At 37.6% G+C, this 26,507-nt stretch overlaps 1 protein-coding gene across 1 annotated transcript in view; it reads right to left on the reverse strand.

Annotated features, from left to right (window-relative positions):
- Positions 1 to 6,751: 6,751 nt before the first annotated feature.
- The window catches only part of LOC121518483 (olfactory receptor 1-like), a 72,343-nt gene continuing 52,587 nt past the window's right edge, over positions 6,752 to 26,507 (reverse strand). The window contains exon 4 of the mRNA XM_041800815.1: positions 6,752 to 7,142. Coding sequence (XP_041656749.1) covers positions 6,901 to 7,142 — 242 coding nt within the window. The 3' untranslated portion in view covers positions 6,752 to 6,900. The remainder of the gene's footprint in view (positions 7,143 to 26,507) is intronic.

A 26,507-nucleotide genomic window follows, 5' to 3' on the forward strand; every position in this document is an offset into this window, starting at 1 on the left:
AACAGGGTTACGTCATTTGAAAACTATCTCAATCGGATGCGGCTGTTCAATACCTTCAAAATATGTTTTTATATCACCAATGTTTCTATAAAAATTAAAAAGAAACTGGGAGAAAAAAATATTTTGAGCATCAAAGTCGTTGGTGCACGTGATATAACTGATACGCTTGATCTGGGATGATCGACAGCTATTGATCCAGACGGATAGATTTATTTTGAACGCTCAGACCGGAAACTACTCCTTGATTTGGATAACTTGAGCAGACGTGGAAAGGAACCCAAAAAAAATCCAAAAGAGTATTCCGGTTTCATTGTGGCTTTTTTGTAGTTTTAATGATGGATCTTCCGTGCAGGCAATGGCAAGATCACGTTGCGCAGAAATGGACCGGGCTGGACTCAGAGCTAAAGGAACATTTTATAGCTCTAAATGAGATAGATGATGTGTTTAAATGCACCCTCACTCTGACAACGTGAGTAGCTAGCATACTCTTATAAAAGCATCAGATTTGTAAGTCAATCAGAGACACAGCTAAAGTCTCCAAAGTGGGGTCGTACTTAAAGTTTCATGTCAGGGTAGATTTTTATTAAATTGATTTACAGGAACCAATTTGCTGCAGGGACATTGGTCAAATTGAACATACTTTCGGTTTTCACTGAGCCTTACAATGACAGTACAATTCCAGAGTATAAGTGTCAACACATGCCGAATATTTCAATATCAGTTTATTATTATTATTATTATTATTATTATTATAAGCCTCTTTTCCGTGGAATTATTTTCTCTTTGTCTCATTTTACAATTTAAAGCAATAACACATCAATATTCTTAATCTCATTACTCCTCTGGGTTCCTTAAACTGTTACCTTTGTTCTAGAAAGGTGTACTGTTAATATCTATTTGCGCTATGCAGCACAGGGGGATTCTCCACATCTTGTTGTTTTTGCTTAATGGACTATGACATTTTAATCATAATGGCAACAATGACTGAATCTATGAAAATAAACCAAAACTATTTAACTACACGGGAACATTTGGAATCCATGTAGTTGTTTGTTCGTTTGACCTTGTTTTAAGGTTTCTATGTACAGTATCTGTAATTGTCTTTTTATTTTTTAAAGCCAACGTGATCTGGACTTCATGCAGTCGATCTCATCAGGACATCCAACACACAAGGACACGGAGCAAGCAGCCAAATGCAGGGAGAAGGGCAACTCCAGTTTCAGAACCAAAGACTACACTGCTGCTGCTCTGCACTACTCACAGGTGAAGTGAAAATGCCTGTTATTGTATTAACGGAAGCATAACCCATTAGACTCTATGTTAAAGTGCTGCATCTAATCAAATTTATTTACATTTATTATGTGCAGGGTTGTTTTATTGTCATAGTTTAAAATGCAAAAGTGTTGCATTCAACAGATAAAGCTGCATATCCCCATATTATAGTTTAAATAATCTGACTGAAATTAGGGATGCACCAATACCACATTTTTCCAGACTGAGCTTACATTTGAGTACTCACCAATACCAAGTACTAATATAAATACTTCATGATACCATAACTGCTCTTTAATTTTCATAGATGTTCTTCACCCCTCCTCTTAACAATTTATCAGTGCATAGATTTCATCTTGTCTACTTTTTTGTCCTCATTTATGTTAAAATATAAACAAACTTCAGACATGGCACCAACTTTGAATACATATTCACATACTAAGTAAAGTGCTTTTTATGTTAAATTGTTAGATTATTGCATTACATACTGAGAAAAGTCATTTGTTATGTTACTGCATTACCTGCTTCTAAAGCTAACTTGTTAGAGTATGTTCGCATTACTTAATATTAAAACTCCCTAACCATTCGTTCCACTTACCGGCTGTAAAGACTCATAAAGACCATATGTCTGCCTTTGAATGTTTAGTCTCTACTGCCATTGTACAGCCTAATTTACAGCCCATATTATGTAACTCTGCAGCTCTGCATACAGAATCACAATGGGCGTAATAAATGTGCGTACTTGGGACAGCTGCACAGCTGATTCAGTAAAAACAAAACTGGAGCTTATAAACTTATTTCACCATGATGTTGTTCTTGTCCCTTTCATCCAAAAATATAACATAAAGGGAATAATTCCACAGTGTAATGCTGTCCTCGCTTCCATCTCACTAGCTCAATAGGCTAGCGATACGTGTGTACTGGTACAGTGTTTACCTTTCACAGGTACGCTTCTGCATACCAGTGTGCACACAGGAAAGAAAGAAGGACAAACAGTGCAGATGCTTCGAGGGGCTTCTTTTTCTCTTTCTCTCTTTTTGTAGCCAGAAGAGAAAGGAACTTGGAGGGTGTTTCTGTCAGTAATGGATTACTATTATGAGAATGTAGCCAATATGGATTACTTGTATTGTAAAACTAACATGTTACGTTACTTGTTACAACAAAAAAAGTAATCTGAGTACTCTAATAGATTAATTTGTAACACCTTACCCTAACACTGTTTATGAGTACATGTGCAAGTACTTGGGCTTGATATCAGCACCAGTACCCAATGCTGGTACTGATATCTGTGCATCCCTGACTTAGTTATTGGTGTCTTTCCAGTATATTTATTTAATATTCTTTAACCATCTTAGGCCAATCACAGTAGATGTTCTTCAATATAAATACACACTATTGTATGATTTTTAATTGTATCCAATGTAGAAAGCAGTGATTTGATTGACTTATAAATAGTGTCATCTTGTAGTTTATCCACAGAGAGCTTCAGCCAGTTGTTTACAATACTTTAATTCTACCAGTGTCATCATATTTAAAATGCAGCTGCAAGGGTCTTGATGACAAACCAATACACATTACTTCAATACTTCAGTCCTGAAATCTTTACACTGGTTACTTGGTACTCAGAGAAGTAATATCAGACCCTCTTTGCTTCCATATAAATTTCTCTATGGCCCAGCAACCACATACAACTCTGAGATGCTCATGAAATATAAACCATCTAAGACCCTCAGGAGATATGGGGCTCTACTGGTTGTCCTCTACTCCTCTATGATGTAATGGCCGCAAACTTATTCCTTACTGAATTCTATTTATAGTTGTACCTTTTATTTTTGCTTTTTAAAATAATTTAATGAATTTGAAAAATGTTTAAAACCCTTGACTTGTACTATTTGAATGGTAAATTTGTATTTGGTTATGTTATTCTACACTGAACTGACTGAATTCATAAAATCAAATAACAGCAGTCAGCATTTAAGCAAGCAGAAATGTATAAAATGTTATTTATTCTTTGATAAAGAGTACCTACACATATTTATGTCAGAGTACAATCAGTAAACAAAAACAGCCTTTATGGCTGAAAAATAAAGGTAAAATTGCATTGCTTCTTTTCTCTGTGCTGTATATAATATAATATGGAAAATACAGAAGGTTATTCCAGTATGCTAGTATTAGGATAAGGATATGACTGCAATATGTTCCTATGTTAAGAATCCATATTATGACTGTTTCTCCAAAATTCAAAATAAATCAGATAAACATCTTTTTCACCCATAATTTGATAACAGTTAGAGTTATAGAGACTAGCTTGAACTTCATCAAGTTGCATCAAAAGGGTATGAGAGAATGGCTGTGGTGTTCAACAGGTCAAATCTACATATGCTGAGTGACAATGTAATTCTTGTTTTCATTAAATCATTTTTCTTTGTCACTGTGATAGAGTTAGACTTGTTCAATGTGTTTATTGCAAGGGCTCATAATGCAATATATTGTGCAGCCCTAATAGCCCTGCATAGTTATTTCAATGTATTATAAAGGGGTAGTCTTTAATCAACTGAAAAGTCAACATGTTGTTTTTTCATGAAATCTGTGATTTTATTTCCCGTTCTTTTATTTTTATTTGCATCTCCTGTGCATTGTCATGTTGGTGGGGCTCCAGATAGTAGTATCCCCCTAAACTAGTCCATATTAATGTTGAGCATATTGTAACTAGATTATTTATAGTAAATCACTCTTATTTAAGTTCTCTTTAACAATAGCATTAAACTGCCTTTGTGTTCATTAGCAGTACATCTTAAACATGGCATGCCTCCCAGTCCTGATTAATATTCATCAACATCAAACTTCTCTATCTCTGTCATGACAGGGCATATGCTTTGCTCCCCAAAGTTCGGAGCAGCTGTCTCTGTGCTATGCCAACCGCTCTGCTGCGCTCTACCATCTGCAGCACTACCAGGTGAGCTGGCTCCATCTTCAGCTATTAAATAATGAGGTGGTGTTGTTCTTGTGCAGTCATTAAAACCTGTTTAAACCGGATCTACTGCTTGTTTGTTCACTGAAAACGGGCCTGCAGATGCTGGGCAGATTGTGTTATGATTGTGTGATCAATTTGAGCAGCATCTGACTGCAGGGAAAAATAGCAACTTTTTTCTATTGTATGCAAACGGTTTCCTAACACTGCTGTTTTTATTAGCCTGTGAACAAATAACAGATGATTAGCAAAAAAAACCAAAATGAAATATTTTGTTCCCCTGTTATTTATTCCTGTTCCTGTTATTAATTATCAATTATTCATTAGTTATTTAACATTAAAATTCTGTCACTTGTCAATTAAACAATCAATCTTTAATGATAGTTTGGAAATCATCTGGTGGCAATCCACTCTTACAATGTTAAAGAATTCTATTCTAGAGCATGGGAACTGGAAGACAGACTGAAAAGCAACAACAAAACACACCAATTAAAGGCCATTGCAATTCAAGGAATTGTGGAAATTTGATATAATTTGTGTTATTTTAAACTGTCAAAAGCTTTGGCAATTTCATGGGTAGCAGCCACAACACTTTAAGAAAATCTGCAAGTTAAATGCCCTGTCCCACAGTCAACTACTCACAACTAAAGTCTTACCATTTGACTTTTTTGTCATCTTATGCTCGCTTGCTTTTCAAACTAACTATAGTACGTGCTGTGGCTCCCTCTGCTCCTCACTTCAATTAAGGAGAGAGCTGTTTAGGTAGCAGAGGCTCTATTTGATCTTGATTTCCTATTTGAGCTCCAGAGTAATTTTGAAATTGAGCACCCAAATCTGATGACCAAGCCATAGTAGTTTTTTGTTCTTAATGAAGCCAAAGGAATTGTGGTCACAGGGAAAAAAAAACAACTGAGAATATAGGCACTGTAAATAACAAGGTAACGAGTATGTGTTTTCAGCATTGACGTTAATCAAAAGTAAGTACCGGTCAGTGCTGCAGGCAGGTGATGATCTGCAGTTACTCCTTTCCTAAATGCATCAACTGCATATGTGCATCAAATACACAGCATACATTTTATTCTTCAGGGGAGGCTTAATCTACCACACTTGAAAAAAACATGGTTCAGAAGGTTAAACCTGCCCTTTTAGAGATGGGAGTTGCAAATTAGCATTCACTTTAAACAGTTCAAGGATTGGATGACTGTTCTATGTCTATTGTATATGTCTCTAACCAATAAATAGTAAAAAAGGAAAGAAAACTCAGCTCAGTTGGCTACGATTTGTTAAATGGTAGAGAAATGCTATTTTTATGCTAATCATAGTATTTGTTGAGGAACATAAGAGTGTAATTTAAGGTTGTCAAATTCGTATTACTTATTTTTCATAAGCATGTTAAAACAATCTGTTATTTTGATGATTGATATTACTGAAAAGTACTAAAAATTTTAAAACCCTGTTTAATAAGATACAGTAGGTGCTGAAGAAATGTCTTATATATGGTCTAAACTAGTGGTTTTCAGCTGGTCTAGTCTTGGGACTCGCCACAGGCTCTCTAATGAAGAATTGTGACCCAAATTTTTGGTGTTAGTGAATCATTTAGATTGATTAAATAAAAAGGTTACTGTTTGAACCCCAGATAGACATGTGTTTATGTGATGGAACAAAGTTAGAAAAGAAAATAGGACAACATGTAAAGAATAAAAAAATCCTGGAAAGTTTTATGGAAGATTCCTAAAAGTTTCTGAGAAAATCCCAGATAAAATCCATAAAACTTTGGGGAAATTTCCCCTAAATTCCCTAATGTTTCCATGATAAAACCTGAGATATTACTGGAGGGGGTTGCCTAAATTTTCTGGGTAAAGTCCTAAAAGTCCCTTATTCCTTGTGAAATTTTAAGAGCAGAGTCCCAAAAGGTTTCTGGGGAAAACACCCAAAGAAAAATCCCCTAAAATTCTAGGAAAAGTCATTTTTAGGGAAAATGACCCTAAATGTCCTTGAAAAATCAGAGAGAAAATCTCAGCTATTTTATTTCCCTTCTGCAGAACAAAATCACTAAAAAATACTGTACTTACAAACTGCACCAAACCCTACAAAGCATTTTGATACCTAAATTCTAAAAATCTTGTTTTTAATTAATACAGTAATTAAAATCACTACTTTCTCTGTTTAAAAAACTATTATTTGGTGCCAAAGACTTTCACTTTTGCTATGATGGTATGAAAACAGGTGTTCATAATATTTTATTTTTACTTGTGTCATATTGAGACTCAAACTTCTGGTGGCATCACAACAACTCTATTGTAATCTGTTATTATGTTGTTTCTCATGCTTGTGTTTCCTTTTTCAACAGGATTCACTTGAAGACATCACCAGAGCCCTACAGAAAAATTATCCCTCTCATCTTTCACACAAACTAGAAGAGCGCCGCTCACAGTGTCTCAGTCATCTCTCTGTGGGTCAAAAGACAGAAGAGGATCATCCCAGTGCTGCTACAGGGAATCATCAAAAAATGAAGGCCACTGCTGGACCCCTGATATCTGGAATCAGCCCTTGTGCTGCTGTTAGCTTCAGCTCAGAGAAAGGCCGACACCTGGTGGCTGTTGAGAGCATAGCAGCTGGGGAGGTTTTCCTACATGACAGGCCATACTGCTGTGTCCTTATCCCAGGGATGGAGGAAGTGACAGGGAGGAACACACAGAGGGGAGTGTTGTTTGGAACAGAGCACAGACGCTGTCACAGGTGTTTGGCAGAGACTTTGTGTCCTGTGCCGTGCGAGGGGTGCAGCTACAGTCGTTACTGCTCCACATCCTGTCAGAGAGATGCCTGGGACGAGCATCATCGCTGGGAGTGCTCGCTGGGAGAAGAGCTGATGGTGATGGGTGTGATGTCACAGCTGGCTCTTAGGGTCACATTAAAGGCAGGGTTAGAAAACATCCAAATGGCCAGGAAACCAATCGGAGATCAGCATGAAAAGACACAACTCAACTGTGTACATCAACCTGATCCTTCTGCGTACCACTACGGTGACTCTTACCTGAGTGTGTTTCACTTACTGCACCACCTAGATACACACAGCCCTGGTGTGCGTTTCCTGTGTGCAGTAACTGCTGCAACTCTCTACCTAAAGCTCAGCAAAGATGGACCCCAACCTGCATCTTGGCACCTCCATAGACCTTCAGGTGCAAAAAGCCAATTTGAAAATGAGAGGGGAGAAGTAGAAGACTGGAGCACTGAGCTGTGGCTTCTGGGAAGTACAGTTCTGAGACACATGCTACAGCTGAGGTGTAATGCACAGGCTGTCTGCACAGTGCAAGACACAGGTACATCCCAGACAGATTTCACAAGTACTATACATTTTTGTTATGCATGCAGTGTCATTATTTTACTACTATCATAATTATGGGAGCAGTTTGAAAGCTTTTTAAATTCTGAATACAGTTTTTTAGTGAACCAATTGGTAAAGAGATGGATGCCCGACCTAAAATTACTCTACAAGCATAGACATACTTGTAGTTGGACTACTGCAGGGGTGCCACATACACCAAAGTATGAAGATGACAGGCCACTATAGACTTCACCTGTAGTATAATAATGTGTGTAAAGCCAATCCAATGTACAACCCCAATACCAAAAATGTTGGGGTGCTGTAAAGTGTAAGTAAAAACAGAATGCAATGATATTCAAATCTCATGCATCCATATTTTACCCAAAACAAAACATAAACAACATATCAGATGTTGAAACTGAGACATTTTACCATTTCATGAAAATTATTAACTCATTTTTAATTTGATAGCAGCAACAGATCTAAAAAAGTAGGGACAGGACCATGTTTACCATTGTGTTGCATCACCTTTTCTTTTAGTAACAGCTTTTAGACATCTGGGAAGTAAGGGGACAAGTCGCTTGAGTTTTTTTGGCTGATCGTACATTTTTGCCTGATGTACGATTCTTGCTGCTCAACAGTCCTGGGTCTTCTTTGCTGGATTTTTCTTTTTAAGGTGGCCAAATGATTTCTATTGATGAAAGGTCTGGACTGCAGGCAGTCCAGTTCAGCACCTGAGCTCTTCTTTTTGGATGGATGTGGTATGTAGTTATGTAATTATGCAAAGCCTTCCCTAAGATACATGTTGTGGATGGGATTATATGTTGCTTTAAAACCTCTATATACTTTACAGCATTTATAGAGCCTTTGCAGCTCTGTAAGCTGTCCACATCACAGGCACTAATACAACCTCATACCATCACAAATGCAGGCTTTGAACTTTTGCGCTTGTAAAAAGCTGAATGGTCCCTCTCCTCTTTAGTCTACAGGACATGGCATCTGTGGTTTCCAGAAAAGAATTTTAAATTTTGATTTATCTGACCACAGAACAGTTTTCCATTTTGCCTCAGTCCATTTTAAATGAGCTTTGGCCTGGAGAAGACAGCAGAATTCCTGGATCCTGTTAACATACGGTTTCTCCTTTGCATGATGCAGCTTTAACTTGCATTTGTGGATGGCATGGCGAACTGTGTTGACTGACAGTGATTTCTGGTGTTCCTGAGCCCATGCAGTCATTCCCATGTCTGTCTGTTTTAAAGGCAGTGCCACTTGAGGGCCTCAAGATCACAATTTCTAAAACTGACCTTCAGATTCCTCTAGATTCTCTGAATCTTTTGAGAATATTATGTACTGTAGATGGTGGGATATCCAGAGTCTTTACAACTTCACATTTTTTAAATTGTTTCCATAATGTATAAACACATTTTTTTCGCCAGTTGGTGAACCTCTGCCCATCTTTACTTTTGAGAGACTCTGCCTCTCTAAAATGCTCCTTTTATACCCATTTATGTTACTAATCTGTTTCCAACTAACCTAAGTAGTTGTGAAATGCTCCTTTAGCTGTTTTTTGTTATTGCCACCTAGTTCTCCAGCCTTTTGTTGCACCATCCCTTCTTTTTTGAGATGTGTTGTTGCCTTCAAACTCAAAATGAGCTAATATTTTTCATGTAATTAGTAAATACAGTTTGACATCTGATGTGTTGTTTATGTTCTATTGTGAATAAATAAGGGTTTATTTTATAGTCTCCTCTCCTTTAGAGAGGCTGTTTATGTTCTTGAGTCTCAAAATGACCTTTTGCTTTCTGCTCGTTGCTTCTCTCAGGAACAGCAAACACTCCAGTGCAGTCAAGCAGAGAAATACGCATTGCTACGGCAATATTCCCAACTCTCAGTCTCCTGAATCACTCATGCTGTCCCAATACAAGTCTGGTGTTCAGCACTGGGACCAGTACTGATCCCTCTGAGGCTGACCTGCCTTCAGACCCCAGAAGCGCCTCATGTGGAGTCACTGCAACTGTCAGAGCAGCTAAAGCTATCAGCGCTGGACAAGAGATCCTTCACTGTTACGGTGAGAAAAGCAGTCACTCTCTAGTGAGTGAAACAGGAATGTTAGAATGCTGGAAGAGATTCTAAGAGCAGAAGTGCATGAAAAAGAACTATAAATACTTTTTCATGATAATCTAATTTTCTGAGATGCAGCTGTAGTATCATTAAGATAATGAATTGCAGACTAGCATTAACATTACTTTTCTATGCATGTTTTACTATAACGTTGCTTTTGGTGAAGTTTTTATACACTTAAAGGAGCTGTTAACCCTTAAAGCTAGCTCCCTCAGTGAAAGTATAAGAGCATCATTTATTATTCTTTTGATTGAGAGCTCCCTAACAGTGGAATTTACATACTATGCATTTAAGGAAAAGTAAAGGAGGAAAATAAAATAACTTGTAATTCAAAGATCAATATGAAAAGGATAACTGAATAATTGTTTTCTGACAGTTACATTGATCCCCTTTTGTGGGATTTCTGTCCTTATTAGATAGGGGCTATTGTGTCTTTTGTATTTTTTTTTTTATATGTATGCAAGTTTTTTTCTAATATGGTTGCATTGTGGTATTTTGTTTTACATCTATAGATGGCTGCACCATAACTGTCTCAAATTTTCATGAAGTCTAAATTATTAAAATGTGGTAGTTACTAGACAAATGAACATTTTTTTAAACCTGTTTATTTCACATTATAGTTCTTGCCAGTAATGTTCTGTCAGAATCAACAGCCATCACTGAAATATATGAAAATATGTGTTTTAGTTTAAAACAACACCGCTCTCCTCTCTCCTTTAGGTCCTCACAGTAGCAGAATGGCGACCAAAGAACGCCAGCGCCTCCTACAGGAGCAGTACTATTTCCTCTGTCAGTGTGAGGCCTGCACTCTGCAGCAGCAGGAGGAAACAGAGGGCAGAACACATCGGTCAGGTGATAGAGGAAGTCTACATCAGTCTGGACTCCTGTGTTGCAAGTGTAAAAGATCTCTCAAAGTAGGTGTTTATTTGTGTTTCTGTAGCACATTCAGATGCGTTATTGACTGCACTGACCAGAGTGACCTTATGTCATTGATAGCTGTATTTTAATTGAGACACTTTCTTTGACTTCCAGAAAAACACTGAGGAGAGAGGGAAAGAATTTATATGTTCCCAGTCCTCCTGTGGTCATCAAATGACTTCATCTGAAGTGAGTGACAGGCTGCAGGAGATCAGAGCTGACCTGGAGAAAGCTGTGGACCTCATGGAGAGGGACAACCCAGGTGGTTATCAATAGACTGTGCACAATATGTCATTTTATCGTATTTGAAATGTTACATGTTCTTCTAACCTGCCCTTGCCCTCAGATGAAGCTCTGAGGCTGCTGAAGAGAACCAACTGTCGGTCTGGACTGATGCTTTCAGAGACCCACCCTCTACAGGGAGAGCTGGAAGACACTACAGCCAGAGCGTATGCTACAATGGGTGAGAGTGACAATCCCAATGTAACATTTGAATGTTCGGTTAATGCACTGCATGCATGGGATTTGTTAGAGTACCAGAATTTTCAACTTCAAAACTTAAGAAAATCAAGTGATTTTGATACTGTAGCAAAAAAAAGAAGTGTTAGGCACATAATATTGGGACTTTTGTTTGTTTGTTTAAATACCCAAAAAATGCATGTAAGTTCAGTCACTGTCCAGATTATACAGTTATGTCATTGTGAAAGTATTTATGCAGTTTAGGCACTTCTCTCTCTTCAGATCCATGGTTTTGTTTTAATCTTTCTGATACTTTCTGACACTATCAGTCATTATAATAGCTTGTATTATTTGAAAGCATGGTCAAAAATCAAAACAGTCTTTTCATGGGTTCGTCTAAAAGATGGTACCCAGGCTTTCTTGAAGATGGTTTTGCAATAGGACAATAGTTGTTTGGGTGATTGTTTTTCTTCTCTTTATATCCTAAAAACTATCACCAAGTTATTGCTTATTTAATGCCATGTTGTTACATAGAAATACCTGGCATCTTTAAGATCCCAACTTCATCCTGAAATGGGGGAAATGAGAAGTGAAAAAGAAGTGAAAAGGGAAGTTAAAGAAAGGGTTATGGAAGAAGGTGAAAGAGAATGGAAAATGGAAAAAATAATAAATGTATATATATATATATATATATATATAATAAATGGATGAAACCCCCCCCACACATACACTCAGTTTTCTTTCCATTGAAATTTAATTTGCTTTCTTTCTGCCATTTTCAACGCAGACTTCAACACTGGAATGATATTTTAATTAAGGGGGTTTTATACAAAGTTTGGGAGCATTTTTGATTAGGCAGATGAAGAAAATTGTCCTGTTGCGGTATAAAACCAGTGTTATGAGTTCATGCTACTCCCAGTGATAAGAGGAAATGGCATTATGTCACTGAACTCACAAGACTCATAGCCGTATCGATAAGCTCAAATGTTATTGATTTTTGAAAAATACAGAACATTGTGATTATAGCTGTGTTTGGTTCTTCCTCTCTGCTACCAACTTATATGGCCCAATCCATCCCTAAATTTTACTTTCCACATTTCCCCTACCAGCCACTTTCAGAAACATCCTGTTTGCTGCCTCCCAACACACAATGCACTTTTTTTTTGTTTTTGCCATCCTTTCTTTGTTCACACATATTTTTGCATCTCCCTCATAGCATTATGCCTCTCACATGTTTTGCTCAGTACTGCATCACTTAATCAGAAAAAAAAAACAGTAGAAAAGGTTTGGTTCTAAAATCTAAATACATTTTGGAAATTGTACCTACCTACATCAAAAGCGCCAATCGTGGCTCACTCACATTTGTAGCTAAAGCCATAAAACAGTGACAGACTCTCAGACACCCTGAGGTGTCAGATAGATCATCCTGACCTTTAGATCCTCTGTCTTCTTATTGCTTTCTTCCTTTTTGCTGATTCTGCAGGTGACTGGAACAGAGCTGCCTTCCATCTGGAGCGAAGCGCTGTCGCTATTAGCTCACAGTACGGAGAAGACAGTACTGAACTGGGCCGACAGCTCTTCAAATTAGCTCAACTGCACTTCAACGGGTGAGTCAAAGATGTGCGGGCAGTATGAGCAATTTCTCGGGGTATGCTGTGTTGGATTTTCAAGTCCCCCTGTTTGATCTTTTTGGCATTATCAGTAGATATAACAGAGTAGTTTCTCCTCTCATCCTCTCAGCGGAGCCCGAGGGCCAGCACTCTCCGTCATCCCCAAGGTCGGGCGGCTGCTCTGCCTTCACTGTGGCCCTCACTGTGAGGAATTACAGGAGCTGCAAGCCATGGAGGACTGTCTCCGAGGGAAGTCTAATCATTAAAAATAGTATTTTTTCTTTTTTGCTCAGTGATCTGTTTTAAAATCTGTAAAGTGCACTTTTTTCTTGAGTGCACTGATAATGAATAAATACATTTATAAATTGCAATGTGCCAATGTGTGTCTACCAGGTGGCCACATGCTTAAATGCTGCTGTCTGGAGCTCTCTGACCTCTTGGTGTCAGAAGGTATCCATCAATAATTTCAATTTCATGCTTCAGTTGCAGTCTCTTAGTGTGAGTCAACATATCCGCCAGGTGCTTTCAGGTTGAGTGTACTGCTCTAAAGGCAATGGCTGTAAAAGAGTGTGTTCTTTATGACTGTAATTAAGTTTGATTTACTCTGGAGCTACTTAATCAGTCCATCTATTAAATCTTCAAATAGCCACAGCTACTACACACATACAGGTATCCCTCTGACCTTTAGGTGGCAGCAGTTATCCACTGACAAATTCAATTTCATGCCCAGATGGCAGAAATGCAAGATGTAGCTCTGACTTTTGAACCTGCTGAGACCTGTAAACCTCCAACTTGCAAGTCTATAGAGCTACAATTTGCAAGTTTTGTTTATTTAGTTTTTTCCTCTCAATATCAGAACATTCAAAAACCTACTCCATGAGGAATAAATGCAACAATGAACATAAACGGCTGTAAAGAAGTCAGAGCAGTGCAAGATCTGCAGTTGAGGGTCATTGCTTTTGCACAGATGAGCGTGACAGGTCCCGTTGAGAAAAGACAATAACATCTACAACCACAGCTGGAACTCCTGAGGCCTCTGACAACTACACATCACCAGTACCTGGAGGACAGCCAGTCCCACAGATGTAGAAGGGTACTTACAGAAAGTCAAGGTCGAGACAAAATTGTGGAGAGGCAGCTGGTGAAATCAGCGTAGGAGTCCCATGATGGTGACTCCAAAAATGGCCTGTTAGAGAGGGTTCTCGCATAATGTTGCAAAGATAAAACAGTCACAGGTAAAAGACTGCATAATGTTCAAACTTTCAGGAACTTCATAAAGCAAACCAGGGTCAACTTTGACTCAAAAGAATCATCAATGCCATTAAGGCTAAAGACAGTTAGAGAACAGACAGTCCAGGTTGTAACTCAAGTTGTAAATTTTATATAAGTTATCATTTATTGCTAATTCTAGGACCTTGGGTATTAAGAAAATATCAGATCTTTTGCATCTGATGTCATAAGGTCTGTCCTGCCCAAGCCTGGATGGCAAAAAAGGGCATGTATACTGCTTATCAAAAGTGTTCATCCCAATGGATATTTTACCCTTTAATTCATTTTAAAAACCAATCATAGTCAATATATTTTGACTTATTGATTTAAAAAGTACTAAAAATGTGTTAATGTCAAACAGAATTCTACAAAGTAACACCAATTTAGTAAAGTTACAGAATGTATAATAAGTGATTTCAAAGACCCCCCTCACCCCCACCTCCAATTCTGTCAGGTTAAAAAAGGCATCAGGTGTGAACAGCCCTTTTCAAGCCCAGCCACAAATTCTCTATTGGATTGAGGTCTGGGCTTTGACTCCAGAAAATTCACCTTGTTGTCTTTATTTCTGTGTAGCTTTTGCTGTATGCTTTGAGTCATCATCTTTCTGGAAAATAAATCTTCTCCCAAGCCGTAGTTCTCTTGTAAACTAGATAAGATTGTCCTCCAGGATTTTCCTACATTTTGTTGCATTCATTTCACCCTCTACCTTTACAAGCCTTTTAGGGTTGGTTACTGAGAAGCATCCCCAAAGCATGATGCTGCCACTGCTGTGCTTTACAGTGGGAATGGTGTGTTTGTGGTGATGTTCCAAACATAGCGTCTTGACTGATGACCAAAAAGCACCATTTTCGTCTCATCAGACCAAAGAACTTTCTTCCATTTGGCCATGGAGTCTCCCATATGCCCCTTGGCAAACTCTAGTCAAGATTTAAATGACTTTTCTTCAAAATGCCACTCTCCCATGAAGTTTTGAGAGGCAAAAGTTGTTATATGCAGAGTCTCTCCCATGTCACATGCTGAAGCTTGTAATCCTTCAGAGTTGTCATGGGTATCTTAGTTGCCTCTCACTAGTCTCCTTCTTGCATGCTTACTCAGTTTGTGAAGACAACCTGATCTAGCCAGATCAGGTCATCCAGCAAATTCCTTTCATTTCTTGATGATGGATTTAGCTGAACTCTTGGGGATGATCAGTGCCTTTAAGTGTTTTTGTATCCAACCCCTGGCTTATACTTTTCAATAACCTTTTCTTTGAGCTGCCTGGAGTGTTCTTTTGTCTTCATGATGTAATGGTAGCCAGGAACACTGATTAACCAGTGGCTGAACCATCCAGACACGGGTGTTTTTATACTACAATCCCCATTTCACTAATAATGAGACTACTTGCACCAATTGGCTGGACCTCTGTTAAATTAGGTCAGTCACTTTAAAGGGGGTGAATATGTATCAATCACTTATTTTACATTACAAATTTTTATTTAGTTGACATTACTTTGTAGGACATCTGTTTTCACTTTGTCATTCAAGGCATTTTTTAGCACTTTTTGTCAAAAAGCAAAGTTATATTGGCCAAGATTGATTTCTAAAATCAATAAAAGTGTAAACCATCCAAGGGGTGACTACTTTTTATAGGCACTAAAGTGTTGGTGATAAAATAGACCAAACTGTATGTGTTTAACTTTAAAGTAAAACTAACTCAAATTCTTTTGTTTTTAAAAATATTAATAAAGTGAAAACAGTACCTGATATGGAATTAATAAGACATGGCTGACTTTAAAAACCAGGATGGTATCAGTAGCTGTAACCCACCCGACAATGTACACAATTTCCCTCTTTTGAGAATATGAGTTTTAACCCTTTCGACCTTGATATGGTATCAATACCAATTGAAATGAGGTAGACCCTGTTGCAAACAGTATCCGAAGAATGAGGGAACCCTGCAGATTCTACAATGAAAAACAATTTGAACTCCTGATTAAATCTTTCCCAAATGACTACTATCTGTTCTCCACCTTGCATCTCATCATCAGTAGTCTCCCTAAAAACTACGACCACCTATCCCAACTTCTGACTTCCATGAGCCATAACGTCTCAGTTATTGCACTTACAGAAACTTGGCTTTCAGTTGACATAAAAAACCTCTACGAGATCCCACAATATACCGCACTACATTTAACAAGACTGAAAAAAAGTGGCGGTGGTGTAGCATTGTATATTCACAAGGATATTAATTATGTACACAGAGCAGACCTGTCGATAAACTCAGAGGGTGCTGACACAGAGTCCATTTATATTGAATTAACCCTACCCAAAAATAGCCGAAAGATTATCATTGGCTGTATATATCACCCGCCGGATACCGACACTAACAACTCCAATGATTATATGGCAAGTACTCTGAATAAAATAACTAAAGAAGGAAAAATGTACTGTATCCTTGGTGACTACAACATTAAATTATTCAAAAATGAAACCCACACGCCAACTCAAGACTTCCTAAACAACCTATACTCCAATTATTTTTTACCTTATTATTCATAAACCCACTATAGTGATCATTTTCCAATTTTTCAATTTACTTTGCTAGACAATTATAAGGAAACACACCAAGAGAACAAAGTAACTTACCATAAATATCATGCAAGAAACATAGCTAGTTTCAAACAAGTTCTTAGTAACCTTCCTTGGGACAATGTTTATACTCAGACCAACTCTAACACTGCTTACCAAACTTTCATGGAGTCCTTCAACACGGCCCTCAATAAATGTTTTCCCTTAATCAGTGCTAAAAAATCCTCAAGTCAGGACTCTCACAAGCCTTGGTTCATCCCTGGGCTGCTGAAGTCCTCAAAAAATAAAAATAGCCTTTATAAAAAATTTCTAAAAAATCCTACACCACTAAATCAAATGAATTACAAAACATATAGAAATAAATTTACTCATCTAATCAGAACAGCAAAAAAAAAAACAAAAAACAAAACAAAACATTTTGCTGAAAAATTCAAGGAGTCCTCAAAAAACATTAAAGAAACCTGGTCAATCATAAATCAATTATTAAACAAAACAAAATCTGTTGTAAAATTCCCACCACACTTCTCTGATAATGGGAAAACGTTTACTGACCCGTATAAGATTGCCTGCAAGTTCAACGATTTTTTTTGTAAATGTAGGTCCCTCTCTTGCAGGCAAAATTGAAACCCCAGATGGTAGCCTTCTGGACTATATTGATGGTTGCTTTCCCCCACTTGAGAAATTTGATCGGCCCGACACCAGCGAGATTGAAAATATAATTGATAAACTTAAACCAAGTGCTGTAAGACACGACGAAGTTAGAACTACCCTGGTGAAAGAGATCAAACCCTACATTTCAGGTCCATTAACATTCATATTCTCTTTGTCACTAGAAACAGGTGTAGTAACAAATGATCTCAAAATTGCTAAAGTCATTCCAATTTTCAAATCAGACGATCCAAGCTCATTCACCAACTACCGCCCACTTTCAATTTTACCTTGTTTCTCAAAAATTCTGGAAAAATTGGTCTACAAAAGATGTCTACATCACATAACTTCAAACAATATTCTTTACAACCATCAATATGGCTTCCGCAAAAATCATTCTGCTTACGTGGCTCTATTAGATCTTGTGGATAAGATCACTACAGCACTGGACAACAATGAATACGCAATAGGAATCTTTCTTGACTTATCAAAAGCATTTGATACAGTCGACCACGAAATATTATTATCAAAATTATATAAATACAGCTTTCAAGGTAATGTCTTCCACTGGTAAAAAAAATTATGTCACCAACAGACAACAATTTGTATACACAAACAACTGTAAGTCCAGCACGTCAACTTTGACATGTGGTGTGGCCCAAGGTTCAATCCTTGGTCCCTTATTATTCCTACTTTATATCAATGATCTAGCCACAGTATCAAACACTATTTTCCCCATTTTATTTGCAGATGACACAAACCTTGTTCTTTCCAGTAAGCACTTCAAAACCCTAATAAAGGAAGCCAACAACGGCCTCCTGGCCTTTTCAAAGTGGTTTCAAATGAATAAACTATCTTTGAATATTAAAAAAACCAACTTCATCATATTTTCTAGCAGGAAAAAATATGATATGAATACAGCAAAGCTCTTCATTGAAGACAATGAAATAAGTAGAGTATCCTCTGCTCGCTTTCTTGGCATCATGGTGGATGAGCAATGCACCTGGAAAGAGCAAATCAATTCTGTGGTAAAGAAAGTATCCAAGTCCTTAGGAATCATCAATAAAATCAGTTCATTCCTCAACAGATCCAGTTTGCTAACACTATACTATAGTCTAATATTTCCATACCTAACTTACTGCAATGTTGTCTGGGCAAACACATATCCCACTAATCTAAACAAACTCCACCTCCTCCAGAAACACTTTGCAAGAATAGCTACTAACTCAAAGTACAGGGCCCCTTCTTCTCCACTGTTTGACAAATTAAAAATCTCCACTATCTTTGATTTTAACACCATCCAAATCTGCATTTTCTTCTACAAAGCAATCCACCAAAGTTCCATACTACCAGTCCAATTCTAGCAATATTTTCGCACAAATTCGAGTATTCATACATACGAAACAAGACAAGCACGTCAACTACACTGACCCCGTTGCAATACTTCTAGAGGGCAGTACACCACCAAGTAGAGAGGGATTCTGTTGTGGAATGAACACCACCAACTGGCTGAAATCTCCTCTTCATTGGCAATATTCAAAAAGAAAATATCATTGAAATTAATAAAAAAAAGCACAACATGGCTTAACTGTCCAATTCTCCCTTCCCTAATGCCACATTGTTTTCCGTTATGCTTGTTTTTTCATTATACTAGACCGTATATATATATATATATATATATATATATATATATATATCAACACATGTAAATACAAAAAATATAAATACAAAAAAAGGAAAAAGAAAAAAAATGTATATATGTATGTATGAATATATATATATATATATATATATTTTTTTTTTTTTTCTTTTCTTTTCTTCACAGTAACTGGCTTGATTACTGTTTTGTTGTATTTTCATTTAGTTTTTTTTGTTCTTCCCCTTTTTTGAGCCTATTTTATTTATTTATTTATTTACTTGTTTTCTTTTCCGACAAATCCTGCTGCTACTACGTCCACCAATACGACTTATGTCACTACCTTTATTACCATTATTTTGTATTACTATCCTTCTTTATTTTTATAATGTATTGAACATTTATCATAATCAAATAATTAATCAGGCTACGGTGAGGTCCTCCCAAAAGCCTTCCAGGTTTCTGACCTCACCTGCTCATATTTCTAAACTTCCTCTCTATCAAGAGAGGTATGTTACATGTATTTCTTTGTTTTACATATTATATGTGCAAATAAATAAACTAAAAAAAAAAAAAGCTTATCAAACACATGAAATGCCTGTTGCCTCTAAGAAAGTAATACAGTTTTAATTCCACTCCCAGCTCAAGTAAATCTTTTTTTGTAAAATTATCAGCACTTCTCAAGTTCTCAACTGCTTTTTATCATCATAATGTTAACATGACATGTTAGAAAATGACTTTTAACTCCCAGAGTCACTGATGCAGCTAAAAAAGTGCTAATGTTGAGCCTAAGATAACTGCTTTAATAGATGTAGACAGCCTGATGCCTGCTGATGTAAAGCTAGTGTAAGCATAGCTGTCAAAAATGTAACAGAGCCAATGAAGCTGCTGTGTTTAATTAAAAAAGATTGACATTCGTCTTTAAAAGGACACTGATTTATACTCCCAGGACAAATTGTGTAAAACTCAAAACCTAAAATCACTTGATCAGCAGGTTCAGGTTTTCTTTTGTTTTCTTATTTTACTTGCCCTCCTGTTTTGTAATGTTTGCTACAGATCAGTGAGAAAATGTGAGCTCATGTTCAAAGGGAAGAACACTGGCAAATACATATAGTTATGCAGGGAGGGAAAAGAGGAATGAGAAAGAGAAACAGGGCCAGCATGAGTGAGTCTGCCGCAGTATCAGATCACAGGCTCCACATCGGACTGTCCAGTGCCATTTGAGGCCATTTCCAGGCGCCGTGATCTCGGGCTTATCAGATGTCTTGGTATACATAATGCAATCAAAATCGTCCAGACCACAAACAAAAAGCTGTCGCGTGTGTATTCTGTGACAAGGCCTGCGTCAATATCTGTAACACAGACCGACAGAGTTACAAACAGCTGAGTTGGCCTGAGTCAGTGTGTCGCCTGTAAGCAGCTGGTCATCAGCTTTAAAAGTGCATGAATTATACACGCCGCTGTAACCATAACAATGAACTCTGACCTTCACTGAGAAGGTGTGGCTGTTAAAGTGAGAGAAAAACTACACCTATACACTAAACAAGTTTATCATATGGTAAAATTGTTGGATTTAGCAGCACTGGCTCAAACAATACATTAATGAGTTAAACTTCTACAGTGAATAATACGAACGAATGACTTGAGGACAAATGTGTGACATTTTTTTTGTACTCATTATGTGATTAAGTTCCAATTCCTTTAACACATTTTGCATTCAGTACTGCAACCCAAGCCTCTTATGGTGCCATTTGAAGTCTCTGATCCATTTTTCCAGCCATCAGCAAAAACAACTGCTAGCCTACACACTTGTCATAGTCAAAGAAAACCTGTCCTAATGTTTTGGGGGGGGAACAGAAAGAAGGTCTACCTGTTAAAATATGGCTGGAAGAAATGGTAAAACTCAGCTCTTATCATCAAAACTACTGAGGCACCTTAACATGAGTTTGCATTCCCTTCAATACAATGAAGATGCAAAATCAAATGTTCATTAAACCACACTGGTAACCTCCTTTGGTGTGGCATAAAGTAAAGTGCTGTCAAGAGGAGAGAAAGGATAATTTTACACTCTTCTTTTAGTTTCATTGTTTGAACTGCCTATTATTTTGATTCTATTAAAATGAGGACAAACCTTTACTATTGTTCTTTTGTTATTATGCTTTTCTTCATTAAAAAGATTAAAAATTTAAGAGTAGCTAAGGGTTTCAGCTGAAAAAGTATGTATACACTGTGAGACCGAACAGTGAAAGTTAGTTAAAAAAAAAAAAAAACTGTTATTTTAGAAATTCAAAACACCTATTTCAGCTCTATTCTGGGTTGATAGAGCACCTTTTTGTTGTAAGTAATCAGTATTTGATCAATTTAGGTATCTTTTGTCATTGTACTCTAAATTTTTTTTTTTTACAATCTTCTCTCAACCTGCAGTTTTCCCAGAATTCCTCGGGCATTTGACACTTTTGCACTATGACTGAAGTTCAATTTGTCAAATCTTGCCTGTGAGAGGCACCTTTGCTATAGCATGGATGGTATGCTGAGCACACAGTGTGTACCTTTCAGTCATTAATACTTTAAGTCACACATGTTAGCGTACCTTGTGTGACATGAATGAGCTAATGTAAGCTACGTAGCTCTAACCTACGATTTTAAGAGGAAGGATTTCTTTCCCTTCATTTCCCAAACAGCTGCATACATCTTTAATACATAAAGCTGTCCATTGTTTTGTAGACTTTCATCCTGCTGGTTGTGTAAGGAGAAAGTTTCTCCACTTTTGTAGATATAGAAGTACTTAAACATCACAGAAGCCACTGTTATAAGCTTTTCTGCCAGGCTGCTGCATGCTCAACCAACTGAAAGCCATGAACGCTGCAAAAAAATCCATCTTAATTAATGCTGAATGAACAAATTATGCTATATTGGGAGCACTTTTGAAAACTGACACAACACATTATACTGAGTTTCTTAAACTACTGTATGTAAGAAAGATATACCAAGTGAATATATATGTAGATTAAAGTTGAGCCAACAATTTCTTGAGACTCAGTAGAAGCAGACTATAGCCAAAATTTGCAGGCAATAGCGGGCTCCACCAATCAGAAATGTCACTGTGATTCTTAAGGATTGTGGCTGTTCTATATATCTTTTCCCGTAGATTGCAAATAACCCAAATTTCTCTGAGGATAAGGCTGATAGCATACAAGCTTATGTCTTCTACTGGAGCCAGTACCATCATTTCAGCTCAAGGTAGCTCAAGGTAAGTATCAAATATGTAAAAGCAGCATAGACTTTATGATGGTTTTAGGGAGATTCATTGATCTTCCTTTCATCACTTATCCATCAATCTGCACTACAAATTCCCCCTGCATCCCCCTTGGAGGGTCTTATGTTCACCTTTAATGTACAGAAACTCCCCTCCAGCTGCTCCTCTACCACCCTTGTGGACACATGAGCCCCTCACTCTGAAAACTGCGACCCCCTCGACCTCTCTGGTGTCTGCTTCTGCCTTTTAGTGGATTTGTTCCTTCAGTCCGTTTTCCCCATGCCTCTATCTTTCAGCCTCTTTTGCCACAGCAGAGGACATCCAATACATGATGCAGATGATTGTAATGTGGCTGGTGCTCATGCAAAAATAAAATCTCCATCACTCTCTCATACAGACAAGGTTATTACCTACTGTAATGGAAATGACCCGCGGTAAATAATAGTAGGCCAGAACTGAATATAGAGTATCTTTAAAACAGTTTGGAAGACACCGATGATTTCAGTGTCTGTTGGAGCAAAATCAAATCATCCGTGGTTTGTTGGAGGCTTGCATTTGCAGACTACAGTTTCAACTCCCAAATCATAATTGGAAAGAGAGAAAGGGAATGAAAGTCACGATCTATGTGTTTGAGGGCCGGTGTAATTTCAGCTGTGGAGAGAGGTGCTTGCTAAATTTGGCACATGTGCTGGAGAGGAGTGTGCGCTGCTGGACAAGATGAGGGTGAGCTGGACCAGCAGACCCAGCGGCAATCACTCTAATAAAAAAGAGTTTGCTCACCTTTCTGGGACACTGACACACAGCTATATCTAAGTAGCTGGAAGGGTAGAAGGGTTTTTGTTATTAGAATTTTAATTTTCCACAGTTCAATTAGAATAAGGTACAGACTTTCATGGTCCCCAGAAATATGTAAAGACTGACGATTGATACTCTATTGACTTCAATGATACCCTGACTTTGCCTCTATATATCACTATAAAAATGTAAAAGTAATCACTTTTTAGAGACCCCATGAGCACATGTGATTAAGACAGTTGTGGTACACATATGATGCATCTTTAGCTTTTTTTTTTTTTTTTTTTTGCTTTTTGCAAGGCACTGAACATGCCCCGGAGTTCAGTCAAATCCAGAATTGTAATAAGTAAGCCACTGGTGGGTTGTTGATACTTAAAACATTTAAATACAGACAGGAAAACTGATTTATAGTGCCAATAAAAAGTATTCATGCCCTTGGATGTTTCACCCATTTATTGATTTTATAATCAGTCATAGTCAATTTAATTTGGCATTTATTACAAAAAAATACAAGAAAAATCTCTTTAATGGCAAAATGAATATGGATTTAAACACAACAATAATTAGTTTAGTCTCTGGTAAATTAGTATTCCTGGCTACCATTACACCATGAAGACAAAAGAACACTCCAAGACTCTTAAGAGAAAATTATACTGTGAAATGTATAAGTCAGGGATGGATAAAAAAAATTCCAAGGCTCTGAAGATCCCTCCGGAGTTCAGTTAAAGGGGACATATTTTACCCTTTTAAGACAAGTTTATATTGTTCTCAGAGGTCCCCAAAACATGCCTGTGAAGTTTATTCCTGAAAAAAACACTCCAGTATTTGATTTTTGCATGTCTAAAAACTCTGTTTCAGCCCTTCTCAGAACAAGCTATTTCTGTGTCTGTGGCTTTAAATGGTAATTAGCTGTCTGACTCCGCCCTCTCAGGAAATGGATGCAGCACTCATGATATTACAGACACTGTTTTTCCAAAGTTTAGACTGTGTTTCAAACCTTCAATCTCCCAGACCGTAGTCAGCAGGGTAACCCACTGAGCTATCCAGCATCTCAGCTGGTAGCGGCTTGTTTCAGCACACATTTTCTGAAAGGTGGAGAAAGAGAGGGGGAGAGGGAATGGATTTTTCTGGTACTTGAGGGGATTCTGGACAGGCCAGTGGCACATATTTGTGTTGGAAAAGCCTGAAAAATTGATTTTGCATAATATGTCCCCTTTAAATCCATTCTCAAGAAATTGAAGGAATATGGCATATCTGTAAATCTGTATCAACAACCCACCAGTGGCTGACTTAAAGACCCTGTTAAGTGAAAATGATTTTTTTTATTTTATTTATTTGTTTGTTTATTTGTAAAGGGACCATGCACAATAAAAAAACATAAATGTTTCCATTTGATGGATTGTACCAGAGTTAGCTCAAAGCTAATTCACATCTGCAGTCCCTTGGGAGGTCACAATTGAAACATCAGTTATAAAACATCACAAAGAAATGGCAATAAAACATTAGCTCAAAACTGCAGAGCTGTAGATCACCCACACAGGCACATACACTCACATACACACAAACAGTCATTTTTAAAATTATGTTATAAAATCAGTGGTTACAGAGTTGAGTGTCTCTCAGTAGATTTTTAAGTTTGTTCTTAAAGCTTCCAATAGAATCACAGTTCTTAGTGCTGTCAGGGAGAGCATTAAGAACCATTCCCCACTGTGGGCCGGTGACATCACCAGTCCACATATTTGCCCAGCCCAAATTAAACCCAGCCAGGAAAGAGGTGGAAAACTTTCTAATGGTCTTAATTCAACGTTCAGTCACATATAGATCTCAGTGTTTCACATGTTTATAGCAACCATATTCCAACATATCTAGAGTATTAAGACTCAAATTACAGGGTTTTTAAATTACAATTCTGCCCTAGATCTGCTGTTCTCACAACCATGCAGGATGCATGCAGAATTATTATTATTTCCAACTACAGACACATAATAACTGGATAGCAGCACTAGATATTTTTGAGAGCATGTTACTTGCATATTTATTTTGTTTTTCATTTACTAAAGCCCTTCTCAACCCAAACCGCATAATTTCCCAATATCAGCTGATTATTTGACAACTTTTTGGAGAAAACTGTCTTCCTTTCCCTGACTACAGCCTGCTCTCTTGTTATGATGCTCCCAGAAATGAAAGCTGAATATTGCTGACATTATTCATCCCACTCCAGGGAACAATAACCCAGGTGACTTACTTCCAACCTCAAAAAGCAAATAAAAAGTATTGAGGAAAAATCCACCCTTGGGGAAATTTATTTACTTACTTAGTTTATATTCTGTGGTGTCAGCAGTTCCCCTCTGTCGCCTGGAGAGTCTATGTATGAGAACTTCAGAATAAAGATCTGAAACTCTTTTTTATTTTCATAACTGCCAGAAAAGTGCATTTATCTGACAAACCAATAATAACATCAGTAGGACTTTTCTGTTTGCTGTGAGCTTGACAGAGCAGTGGTTTGGAAGAGCTGGGCTCATATAAAACTCTTGATCTATCTTGTGGAGTCATAAGGGTAAAAGCTAAGAATAGGTCTCCCTCTCTCTCCACTCTTCAGATAAAAATAATGACCTCCCCTTTTTAATAAGTTCCGCCATAATAAATGAAAGATAATCTCTCCCTCTCCTCCTCCTCTTTCATCTATCCATGCCTCCTTTCCTCTGCAAATGTCCCACTTTGTTCTCCACTGTAATGGCACGAGTATTTTCGGCTCCGCTCTGAAACATGGATGGATGATGAACACATTTCTCTCCATGCTTTTCCGTCATCTGTTATCCCTGCTCGTAATGTAATATAATGCAATGTGATCCTTTATGGCTCTCTGTAGGGAAATTTCCTTTTCACTTTCTTCTCTTCACAAGAGGAGCTCAGGATCAGCTGATCAGAGCAGGTGGGGAGGTGGTGTCGTGTTCAAGGACACTTCAGCAGGGATAATGCTCACAGGTACTCCTGTTAAAAGAGGTTTGCCTACACACTTTCTTACTTTGCATCAAAGGTTTCCAAAAACTTACACATCACCGCGCTTGTTTCCCTTTTGGTGAAAGCATCTGCTCTTGATCTGACAAGTTTCTTTAAAGATTAAGAGTAAAGAGCTTGGTTAGTTGATTATTTAGGTGACGGTTTTGAAAGAGCTTCTCTAATCCATAGACAGTTTAAACATGAATGTAGTCTCAGTGGCATTATCCATTAGTTTCTAAAGCAAAGTTTGAAGCTTTAAGCCTCCCACAGCCACTACTCTCCTGCCTGTCAGTCAGCTCAGCCACACCCCTGATTTAACATATTTAGGAGAACTCAGTTTTAATGTTTACATGACAGACTAGCTTTTTTAATACAGCCTCTGTACAGTGTGTACTAATAAAGATATGAGCCATTGATACTACATTAATTGAACCAGGCCCTAAATGTGTTTACATCTGCTGTAACAATAGGCATTTTAACATGCATGGCAACAGGACCTCAAGGACTTTTTGAAGTCATACTCAAGTGGACACTTGAAGAACTGCAGCTTTTTGAACTAAAGCATTAGATTAATTTTTAACATTTGAGTCCCTGCTCTAACATCTCTAAGGGTGTCCAAACTACAGTCCACAGGGCCAACACATCCTGAGGTTCATTTT

This window comes from Cheilinus undulatus, linkage group 12 (genome assembly GCF_018320785.1).
Source record: "Cheilinus undulatus linkage group 12, ASM1832078v1, whole genome shotgun sequence".
NCBI lineage: Eukaryota > Metazoa > Chordata > Actinopteri > Labriformes > Labridae > Cheilinus > Cheilinus undulatus.